Source organism: Bufo gargarizans, chromosome 5, assembly GCF_014858855.1.
Source record: "Bufo gargarizans isolate SCDJY-AF-19 chromosome 5, ASM1485885v1, whole genome shotgun sequence".
Taxonomy (NCBI): Eukaryota; Metazoa; Chordata; class Amphibia; order Anura; family Bufonidae; genus Bufo; species Bufo gargarizans.
The window spans coordinates 492,905,548-492,918,091 of NC_058084.1; the positions used below are offsets into that span (position 1 = coordinate 492,905,548).

The 12,544-nt window shown below is 42.5% G+C and overlaps 1 protein-coding gene across 1 annotated transcript in view; it reads left to right on the forward strand.

Moving 5' to 3' along the window:
- Window positions 1–5,526: 5,526 nt before the first annotated feature.
- The window catches only part of MALRD1 (MAM and LDL receptor class A domain containing 1), a 500,726-nt gene continuing 493,708 nt past the window's right edge, over window positions 5,527–12,544 (forward strand). The window contains exon 1 of the mRNA XM_044295614.1: window positions 5,527–5,593. Within this exon, the coding sequence (XP_044151549.1) occupies window positions 5,527–5,593 (67 nt within the window). The remainder of the gene's footprint in view (window positions 5,594–12,544) is intronic.

Sequence of the window (12,544 nt, forward strand, 5' to 3'; positions counted from 1 at the left end):
GGGAGTTCTGGTAAGTGAGACATCAAGTGTAAGTAAGCCATTTGCTGCTGATGATGGAAGAAGGCTAATTTCAAGCAGTAGACAACTTTTTCTATGTGATTTCCAATAGAATTCCTCTATTCCTTATTCGAACCGCTGGTGCGGAGGCTCGAGCTGCGGAGAATGTCATTGTAGTGTAATGTGAGACAAGGGAGCTGGCATAGCCTGAAGCACATAGATTGGAAAGATCGGCACATCCAGCCTCTGGGTGTAAACATGCCGCCCTGTCACATCTATAACAACCGCTATACCTGTGGGATGATGGAGCGCTTACACGTGGCTCCTGAGAACCGCTGGAGGAATATGAAGTTAATATTCACTCCAGGGTAATATAGAGGAATGGGACACAGATTTATTTAGACTTCTGTGCATGCAAACTGGAAAACAACCCTCTATTGTGGAATTAACAGCACATTTTAGAGAGTTAACAGAGGATGTTAACAGAGGGTTAAAGGGGTTATGCCATGAGTAATTTAAAAAATGAAAATCAGACATCATATAGTACATGACAATCTCTTTCTAAGCTAAAACCAGCCCTGTACCTCACATGTATCTAGAGATCTCCCCATTCATTGCTCTAAGTGCTCTGCTAGATTATCTTCAGCCTGGCAGCTCGGAGGACGTGTTCTTTCTGCTGCAGCTCTTTCCATGTAACCGACACAGCTTCTAACAGAACATATGGCTAGTGGCAGTTGAAGATTTAAATTGAGCATGTGCGACCAACTCTGGGAGACGGACAAAAAAATAAGGAAAGGAACAAACAGCAGATGGCGCTATACAGATACATTTTATTAAATAGCTTAGTGGCTATGCTAAATTTTTAAAGAGATTTTCAAGGGTTTTGTTCTGTTTGATTCCCTAAGAATATAGTAGAAAATAATGTTTCTTCATTGGAGCATTGTGGAGATATCCCTCCCTATAAGCATTGCTTCTAGAGTACGGTGTCTCTGCCAAAAAGTAACCAAGTGTATAGGGGCCGGAACTATTTGTTCTCAGTAAGATAAACCACTGCCAGAGGTGCATTTCAGCAGCTTCACCCCCTTTTCATGTTCAAGGTATATACAGTGGGATGCGAAAGTTTGGGCAACCTTGTTAATCGTCATGACTTTCCTGTATAAATCGTTGGTTGTTACGATAAAAAAATGTCAGATAAATATATCATATAGGAGACACACACAGTGATATTTGAGAAGTGAAATGAAGTTTATTAGATTTACAGAAAGTGTGCTATAATTGTTTAAAAAAAATTAGGCAGGTGCATACCGTTGGGCACTGTTGTCATTTTATTGATTCCAAAACCTTTAGAACTAATTATTGGAACTCAAATTGGCTTGGTAAGCTCAGTGACCCCTGACCTACATACACAGGTGAATCCAATTATGAGAAAGAGCATTTAAGGGGGTCAATGTGGACTGATGAAACTAAAATGGAGTTATTTGGCCATAACAAGGGGCGTTATGCATGGAGGAAAAAGAACAAAGCATTCCAAGAAAAACACCTGCTACCTACAGTAAAATATGGTGGTTGTTCCATCATGCTGTGGGGCTGTGTGGCCAGTGCAGGGACTGGGAATCTTGTCAAAGTTGAGGGATGCATGGATTCCACTCAGTATCAGCAGATTCTGGAGACCAATGGCCAAGAATCAGTGACAAAGCTGAAGCTGCGCCGGGGCTGGATCTTTCAACAAGACAACGACCCTAAACACTGCTCAAAATCCACTAAGGCATTTATGCAGAGGAACAACTACAACGTTCTGGAATGGCCATCTCAGTCCCCAGACCTGAATATAATTGAAAATCTGTGGTGTGACTTAAAGAGAGCTGTCCATGCTCGGAAGCCATCAAACCTGAATGAACTAAAGATGTTTTGTAAAGAGAAATGGTCCAAAATACCTTCAACCAGAATCCAAACTCTCATTGGAACCTACAGGAAGCGTCTAGAGGCTGTAATTTCTGCAATCGGAGGATCTACTAAATATTGATTTCATTTCTTTTTTGTGGTGCCCAAATTTATGCACCTGCTTAATTTTATTTAAACAATTATAGCACACTTTCTGTAAATCCAATAAACTTAATTTCGCTTCTCAAATATCACTGTGTGTGTCTCCTATATGATATATTTAACTGACATTTTTTTATCGTAACAACCAACGATTTATACAGGAAAATCATGACGATTAACAAGGTTGCCCAAACTTTCGCATCCCACTGTACATGCTAAGCTGAGCAGAGAGTGCAGATGATAAGTAAGAACACTGTTATGGAGTGCTGACACTAGCACATCGCTAGTGTCAGTCAGCTGAATACGACCAAATCTGGTGGTAGAAACCCTTTAACACACATGGCAGACAGTCGACCAGGCCTGTTGTGCTATAGGCCGTGTTGGGAGTCCCAGCTCTGCTTAGGAGTCCCCTGCCTGACTACAGGTATGGCTAACTGCATATATAGAGAGGGTGTAGCTAAACGCTCATGGACCTTGGTGCAAGAGTTTCTCTGGCCCCCCTTTCCCTCAGTGTTTTGTGGCCAGGGACAGGGAAGCACATAGCTTTCATGCTGCCTGAGGCAATTCGAAACTGCACCCCCTCTCCACCATGCCAAATCCTTGACCTAACCCCTTCCTTCCAGCCAGAGGACTAACTTGAACATTCTGGGCCCCAGTGTAAAATCTATAACAGAGCCCTCCCAGCATCCACTTTCTATAATACTGGTGTCTTCTCATGCGGCACAAGGGTCTTTGGGCCCCTTTAGGCTCCTGGGCCCGGTAGCGACTGGGCCCCGGTAGCTACCTCTGCACCCCCTATAGCTATGCCCCTGTGTGGAGTGACTACTCAGGGGATCCAATAATGACATCATATATGGCAATTATGGCATCTGGGGCATCTTTCCCTTAGAGGTCTGTGCTTCCAGGGCCTAAACAGATCCCCTGTGTCAAGATCGAGTGAGCCGTTTGGTTGCTATGGCAGTGCTGGGCCTTTGGGAGACTTCGAGACCTGCCAAAGCGATGTTCCTAAGGAGGCCTTCCTGAGCAAAGGGTATATTGAGTGCGTAAAGAGTCCGTCCTGTTGCTACAGGAAACTTCCTGGTGCAAGCACTCTGTGTGTGAAGTAAAGTGAATGACCTGCTGAGCTGTAACCATCTGTGGAGTCTAGAGACTGTCCTGCCACCAGTGACAACCGGCTGTAGATTGCAAATATCCCATCACCAGCTCACAACTTTTTAAAGAGATTTTCCAGTTTGCAACAACATCCTATAAAATAACCATTTATGAAGGTCGCTGTAATTTTGTAATGTATTTCTTTTCCCTTTATTGCTCCTCTCTCCCGTTCTGGGCTGTGGTCCCATGACCATGTCCTTGTAGCTCCTTCTTATTTCCTGTGATATCTACTAGGGCGTGGCCGTGATAGGGGAGTGTCTATGTAACTAGCTGTGTGGGAGGAGCTATAAACTAGCTGGGCGTTGTTAGGGGCAGTGTTGGAGGTGTGGCAAGGAGAAGTGCATCATGGGTTTGGTTGGATACAGCAAGAGGAAGTGCTACATACAGGGTGGAAACAAACTAGAGGGGTTGGTTTATATGGTGAAAATGGTTAGACGAGTCCAAATTGAGAAAAAGCGTGGGGAAGATGGTAGATAACCAAATACATGAGTATATCTTTTAAAAAAAACTGTGATCTTGGAAAACCAACTTAAAGGGCATCTGTCATCAGATTTGTACCTATGAAACTTTCTGACCTGTTACATGAGCGCTTGGCAGCTGAAGACATCTGTAGGTCCCATGTTCATATGTGCCCGCATTGCTGAAAAAAAATGAAGTTTTAATATATGCAAATGAGCCCCTACGAGCAATGGGGGCATTGTCGTTACACCTAGAGGCTCTGCTCTCTCTGGACCCGCCGCACTCTCTGTATTTTGATTGACAGGGTCAGGTATGATAACGTTTTCACTTCCTGGCCTTGTCAGTTTTGGCGCTCTGCTGTTTCAGTAGTTCTCATTGCCGTGCATGAGAGCTACTGAAACGGTGTAGCACAACAACCTCTGTTATTTCTAAGTTAGTGAAACAGCAGAGCTTACTGTGTTACGTTGTTTCAGTAGCTCTCATGGTTGGAACTGTGTCTCGTCTTAGTAATGACGAGATGAGACAAATGAGACAACCCCTTTAACCTCTTCAGGACACATGATGTACTGGTACGGCATGTTGTCCTGGTACTTAAGGACACATGACGTACCAGTACATCATGTGTACTTCCGATTACCGCCGCCCGTGTCGGCGATCGCCGCAAACCGCAGGTCAATTTAGACCTGCGATTTGCGGCTTTTACCTGCGGTTTGCGGCTGTGGGGGGGAAGATGGCATGGAAGACAGCACGATGCCTAAAAACTGTTCTAAGTAAACAATTTTTTGTCACCTTACATAACAAAAAGTATCGCAGCGTCCGTAATAACTTTCTCTATAAAAATATCACATGACCTAACCCCTCAGGGGAATACCGTAAAAAAATAATAAAAAAAGGTGCAAAAAAAGCCTTTTTTTGTCACCTTACATCACAAAAAGTGTAAGAGCAAGCGATCAAAAAGTCACACATACCCCAAAATAGCACCAATTAAACCGCCATCTCATCCCGCAAAAATCATACCCTACCCAAGGTAATCGCCAAAAAACTGAAAAAATTATGGCTCTCAGACTATGGAAACACTAAAACATGATTTTTTTTTGCTTCAAAAATGAAATCATTGTGTAAAACTTACATAAATAAAAAAAAAAAGTATACATATTAGGTATCGCCGCGTCCATGACAAACTGGTCTATAAAAATACCACATGATTAACCCTTTAAAGTAAAATAAAGTAAGGAGTTGATGACTTTGCTTAGTGGAAACAGGCCTCAAATGTTCAGACTTCAAAGTACCCTTGCTCCAGGGAACTACTCATCTCATTGGACAAAGGAAATATAGGGTGTTTGCCCTGGGGAAGTTTTAAAAAATTGACCTGAATATATGTGGGGAAGAGTCTGTAAGAGTGGAGTCAAAATTGACTCACAGCTTCCTGAATAAAGGTCAAAAATTGAACACCAAGCTCCAGTGGCAGGAGTTATTATTATTTATGTGAAAGCGCCATTGATTCCATAAAGTGTAAGAGGCTCTACACATATAAAATATAAAAAATTTAAATAAGATAATCGTGAAACTATTAACAGACTGGTACAGATGTGGGAAGAACCCTGCCTGCAAGAGCTTATAATCTACAAGGGAAGGGGGAAGGCCCCGTTAAAGTATATATAATATACTACCCCCCAAAATGCCCGGGACCCTCACACAGGTTATACTTACCTTGCGCCTTGGCACCCACGTTGCTTCTGATGCCCACACGGCTGCTGCTGCATCTCCTGGAAGGGGGGGGGGGATCAGCCAATTGCAGGCCCAGAGGGGGATGAGACTCCCTAGTGTCACCCGCGATTCTAAGGAGGCTTGTTCCAGTCGCTGCCTGCTATTGGCATGACCAACCCCAACCCCAGCAGGGGCCATTCAGGCATCAGGATCTACGTGGGTGCCAGGGAGCAAGGTAAGTATAAACTGTGTGAGGGGCACGGGCATTTGGGGGGGGGGGGGCATTATGGTGGTTGGATAACCCCTTTAATTAAGGGTAAAAGCTGCTTATGTGGTTGTGTGAGTTTTCAGGTAACTTTTGAAGGTATGGATGTTGCGGGAAAGTCTTATGCGCTGGATTAGGAAGTTCCAGAGTATGGGGGATGCACATGAGAAATCTTATAGACCAGGGATGCCCAACCTGCAACCCTCTAGCTGTTGCAAAACTACATCTTCCATCATGCCTGTACAGCCTACAGCTATCAGGACATGCTGGGAGTTGTAGTTTTGCAACAGCTGGATGGCCGTAGATTGTACATCCATATTATAGATGATTGTGTGAAGTACAGACGAGAGGAGAACAAAGAATTATGTCCTGGGAACACCCAACCGCAGGTCTGAAAGAAGCCTTAGTAATAGTTACCCTTTGAGGCCTCACAGCCATATCTCTCATCCTTGTGCTATCCACATTAGCACATTGACCCATTCGTTTCTATGGGGTGATTCAGACATCCCGTGTTTTTTGTCAATATGTTCTATTCCAGTCCGTGTTGCAGACAAGAATATCAATTTTTATTGATGGGGGTGAGAAAAATGCAGAATGCACCCAGAAGCCATCCATATGGTGCGGATCCATGGTTTGCAGACAGAAACACGGATACAGTCATGTGCATTGTGGCAGATGAAGCATCTACAAATACAATGCCTACATCTCCTATAGATCTACTCCCCATCTTCGGAAATCTAGTACACGCTAGTAAACCTTTCACTGTTGACTGTGACGCTGCAGTACCAGAAAAGGACCATAGATGAAGGTGGCGCTGTTTCTAACATCATAAAATCCCTTTAAGCCACACACTTTCATTGAAGGACATTTTGGATTCATTTATGCTTCCACCCCATAAGTGATCATCCCCTCAACTAAGACCTCAACAGACGTCACAATAATGGCTCCAGTACTTTATTGCAATGCAGAAATTTCATATCTATTTTTTTTAAATAGAAAACAGTCAGTAATTCTCAATGATGACAGAGAAACCTTATCCTAATACAGAGTTAAATGCGTCATGTGTAACTTCCAAGAGCAGTATTAGTATGCTGCATCAATTATCATATTCATGAAGAACTTAAATGCAGGATTATTTATAGCATTCAGACAATAAGAAAACACAGACGGGCGCTCGGCTCTGCTACATACAGCCGAAAAACAAGCAATAGAAATGACATATATGCAGATGAGTTCAGTAATCGACACCACTCTTATATTGCTTTAACATTTGTAATTTCTCTGCATATGCATAAAGTTCTTTGTAGGCTGAAAAGCCAAATCATAGATAGATTGTTGTCAGAAAATGCGTGTTGTAAGGAAGTAGTCAGGAAGAAAAATGGATTGGAATTTAAAAGAGGCAAAATGATCTTTGAAAGTGTACATAGGCTTGAATTGATTAGCGAAATAAGCAGTTTGATGCATAATCATACCAGTAACATTTCCGAAATGTTAATCGTCCTGCCTTTAAAGTTTATCTTCTGTGGCGACTGCCGTAAGATAATGCTTTGCAGAAATTATTTTTCCTGCTGAGTATACCACAACAGGAAAAAAAAAAAAAAAAAGACTTTAAAGGGTTTTCTGAGTGGTTAAAGGGGTTTGGCAAACCTTCCTCTTGGGCAGACCTGCTAAGGGAATCATACTGTACTTGACTGCTCCACTGCATTCAAAGGGGGTAAACTTGGGTTTTGATGCAGCTGCAGTCAATTGCTGGCCTCAGCAGTGACCTGCTCCCCTTGCATCATGTATGATCCAAGGGGAGTAGACCTCCGTTGTGGCCAACGATTGATTGCAGCCACATCAAAAGGGAACAGAACGGTTTACATCCTGGGAGCTTAGCAGAGCAGCATGCTTCCTTTTGCAGGTCTGCCCAAGGAAGAGAAGGGGGTTGCCAAAACCCCCCGAAAAAGGTGCACAACCCTTTTGAAACTCAGAATAGGACACATTGTAGTATAGGGACTCTCGTCCAGTTGTGGGTCACTACCTAGGATGATCGTAGGGATAGTGGGTCCATGCAGGTTAGGGTTGCACTATCCCTGTTTGTATGTGATGGTAGTCCTTATCCTGACAAGCTGCCTTCTGGCCTGATAAGTCAAAGTTTAAAATAAACCCCTCAACGTTGAACTTGCAACACCAAGAAGGAAAAGTCATGGAATTATGGAAATCACAGGATCGATAAATGTTAATGATATGCAAATGATAATAAAATGGAAACAAAATATTTAGTATCGAGTATAAAAGCCACATGCAGAAATACACACTCTTACACATCTTTGTCTATCCATGACGTTATTAATGGTTTTCAGAGGAATGTTCTACCACGCTGAATGCACTTGGGCACGCAAATCATCTAGATCTGCTGCCGGCAGCTGCCTTTGAATTTGTCGATCAATGACATACCAGATGTGCTCAATGAGAGACAAGTCTGGAGAGACTGCTGGCCATGGTAGCACGCTTAGGCCATGCAGACTGCTCACAGTAGCACGAGCGTTGTCCTGTTGAAGTAAGGCTCACTTTGTAGAAATGGTTGTACCACTGGTTCCATGACCAAATCAATGCAATGCTGAGCTGGTAGTGTACCTGAAATGAATGCTAGAGAGATCTAGCTACCGTACATTCCCTCTTTGCACCTCCTGCTGTTATTGTAGTTCGTCATTGTTCTCCCAACCACCAGGACACACAATGTTAAACAGTACGGCCTAGGTGAGTAACGATCTGCCAGAGTGAAAAATCAAGGTCTCTTAGGTCAAGGATTCTGTCTGTCTCAGTTTGTGACAAGTGGTGATAACTGGCATGTTAATGAACAGGAGGCATCATTCCACATGACTTGATCCAATTTTTTAGGTTATATATGGCTAAATAAACTTTGTTTTCAATCTGGCTTTTATGCCCATCCCACATGCCAAAGATTGGAGCTAGGTGCTTAAAATTTTTAGCATTTGTGGATCTTAGTCACACTGGCTACTTATTTGGTTTGCATAACCTTACAGCTTGTCCTTCTTAGTGTTGCAATTATAATGTTGAGGAGTATAGTTGGCTGTAGGTACATATAAATATGCAATGGCTGGGTTTGGAGTGGTCTCAACGCTACGCTGGGTCCCTCGGATACCATTGAGGTGTCACCATGTGTTGCTGCTCCCCAGAGGGAATGGTAAGGCGTGGTGCACACAAATGAGAAATAAGTCCAGAGAGTCAGGGTTTACAGTAAACCAATGTGCTTCTTTACTGGAGGAACTCAAGTGCAAAACAATATAAGCAAAGCATTGATCTGGCTTCTCCTGTTTCCTTCCTGGCAGAACAGTTTTTGTGCTGAGAAAAGGCCTAAGTTAGCTGTCCTTCTCTCTCAGAATGCTGGTACCCTGGCTAAAAGGCTTGTGGCCCAGGGTCTGTGGCGCAGTCGTCCAACTGGTCCTCTGGTCAAAGATCTGGTGACCAAGGGTCTATTGCAGACTATCCTTGTCTCAGTGTCTTCATCTGGTTACTCATGCAGTCTGGCAGAGTGTCTTCCACTACATAATGGTCTCTATCTACAGACAACTAAGGGCTCTGACTGCACTCCTTCTATACAGTTGCTAGTTGAACTAGAACCTTTATGGTATGAGGGTGGAATGGAGAAACACAACTTAAACAGATACAGTGTTGTAATTTCAGTCTGTCATAGACTTGTATAGAGTTTCAATGCAAGTCTATTGGAATGACTAAGCAGATTTTCCATAAAGAGTCTTCAGATGCACTTAACAGCATAAATCACAGTGCAAGTTAACCCGTTACAATGCAATAAAGTAGAGAGTTAATAGCTTTGTGTAGAAGCAACAGGGCAAATATCCACAGACATGCATTGTTTAAAGTACCCTTGCTCAGGGCACTACATTTTTATTCTGGTATGTTATTAATATGTCAAAAGAAAAGTACCACCAAGAGATCTTCTATGTAGCATAGTCATCCCATTGCAATCTCTAAAGAACTTTAATACACATAGTTTGGATCAGTGGCCTGCAGGGATCAAATTGTGATGGCTTGTTGACTGGGTCAGAGCATCTTCAAAACAAAGGGGCTTGGGGATTCCTGGTATGCCTTTGTTAGGGACAGGGTCATGTGCCTCAAAAGCTCATTAATATGCGTGGTGAGCAAAAGCTAGCCCATCTAGTCTGAGCCTACAGAAGAGCTAATGTACAGTAGCACAAAGTAATGAAAAAGATGTTGCAGTCAGAATGCACAGTGCATTACAGCTTGTATCACACACAGCAGTCCATACTGACCTACAGTTCAACTGAAACATGAGCATCAAAACTTATTTTCATATCATGTGGATGGCTGGATGTATGTGCATCTATTACTTGGGGAAGAGATGGCACCAACATGCACTATAGGAAATAGGTAAGCCAGTGGATGCTCCGGCCAATGTTCGGCTGGGTAACTTTACATAAATACATAGTAAGGTTGAAAAAATACATATACTGTATATAACAATGTATAATCCATAACCAACCTACAATCTGCAAGCAGATCAAAGTGTGAACATATGGGAAGGATATACATTTTAATAACAAAAGTAATCCTGCAGAACACGTGCTTTTATTTAAGATTATGAAGAGATTTAGGCAATCCTTTTCTTCTGACAGATTATATCGAAGTGGTGCAGTTTATAACCTGGAAAATATCAGGTTAATTAAAAGGGAATGATTACAATATATATTTATATCAGACCAATATATTTTATATAAAAAAAGAGCCAGTAATTCTAAAATCCATACATTTATTCAAACATCATAAAAGCCTGGAGTACAGTCTACCTGTCTACGTGTTTCAAATGCAAAAATAACCTTTTTAGGTTGGAAATACGTAAACAGGTGGACTATACTTCTGGCTTTTATGATGTTTGAATAAACATATGGATTTGAGAAGTACTGGATTTTCTTTATATATTGGTTTCCATTACTTTGCCTGCGGAGTGTCAGAACATTGTTGTGGAGCTAAGGTGATGAGCATAGCTTTCTTTTATGCTTAATATATTTTATAGCTTAGCATATTGTGGGCAATCTGTAGTAGCACTGTCTATTACCGTGGCCACTTATTTTAAAATGTGAATTCAAAAGATTTAAGAATAAATAAGCTTATGCAGGCTAAGTGAATAAATATATTTACTAAGTGTGATTAAATATAAGTTAGCACAGACAAATCATATACAAAATAGTAAATGCATCACTAGCTTAAATATGCAACATGCAATATGGGGTAAGACTCCGTCAATCATGCAATAACACATGGCTGTTTACCACGTTATAACACATGACCGACACCCCAAGAGAGGGTGTACAAGAGATAGGTAAATCAATACTTACATCCTACCTAGGATAAAGTTCTAGGTGGAGTCCCCCAAATGTATATGTGCAAACCAAAGTTATTCCTATCAGCCCCTCCTCCAGTGTGCATCACGCATGTCTCTGAGATCACTCAGGAATGTGATCTTATTAGCATAATCGGGGATGGGTACTTTTCTAACACACTACATTTCAAGGGAAACTTTATTATACAGAATATTAAAAGTAATATAAAAGAGACAGAATTAAAGAGAACAGAACCAATCAGTACTTACAAATACCCATACAATACACCACATCACCACTCTAGCCAGTCATGCTGCGCCAGATGTCATCTCTGTGGGGACAGGAACATGGACACTGCAGAGGCAGCATGGAGGACTGGAGCGGCAGGGAGCAAGTGAGCATGAATCTTCTCTTTAGGCTGGGTTCACATGGGCGTCACGTTTTGGCTCAGGATGTGTCCCATGTGAATTGCTGCAAACCCGTGCGAGTAGGTAAGCAATTTTAGTCAGTTTTGACTGCGATTGCGTTCCGTTGTTCAGTTTTTATTGCGCGGGTTTAGGTTCAAGGTTGTGTAGATGTAAATAATAGCAAGTGCGGATACGGTGCGATTTTTACACATGGTTGCTAAGATGAAAGTCTATTCACTGTATTTTGCCTTATAACATGGTTATAAGGGAAAATAATAGCATTCTTTAATACAGAATGCTAAGTAGAAGGTCAATTGAGGGTTAAAAAATAAAAAAAGAATTAACTCACCTCCTCCAAATTGATCGCGAAGCTGCCGGTCTCCTGTTCTTTCTTCAGGACCTGTCAAAGGACCTGTGGTGACGTCACTGTGCTCATCACATGGTCCATCACCATGAGCTTAGTGACGTCACCACAGGTCCTTTGACAGGTCCTGAAGAAAGAACAGGAGACCGGCAGCTACGCGATCAATTGGAGGAGAAATGAACGGGTCCGGATTCATTTCAATTGGGTAGAAATGAATGGGTCCGGATTCAGAGCGGGTGCAATGCGTTCACCATACCCATTGCACCCGCGCGGAAATCTCGCCCGTGTGAACCCAGCCTAAGGCCCCTTTCACACGGGCGAGTATTCCGCGCGGATGCGATGCGTGAGTTGAACGCATTGCACCCGCACTGAATACCGACCCATTCATTTCTATAGGGCTGTTCACATGAGCGGTGATTTTCACGCATCACTTATGCACTTATGCGTTGCGTGAAAATCGCAGCATGCTCCTCTTTGTGCGTTGCGGTGTGATAATCCACGCAACGCAGGCCCCATAGAAGTGAATGGGGTTGCGTGAAAATCGCAAGCATCCGCAAGCAAGTGCGGATGCGGTGCGATTTTCACGCACGGTTGCTAGGAGACGATCGGGATGGAGACACGATCATTATTATTTTCCCTTATAACATGGTTATAAGGGAAAATAATAGCATTCTGAGTACAGAATGCATAGTAAAATAGCGCTGGAGGGGTTAAAAAAAAATTAAAAAAAATTTAACTCACCTTAGTCCACTTGATCGCGAAGCCCGGCATCTCCTTCTGTCTT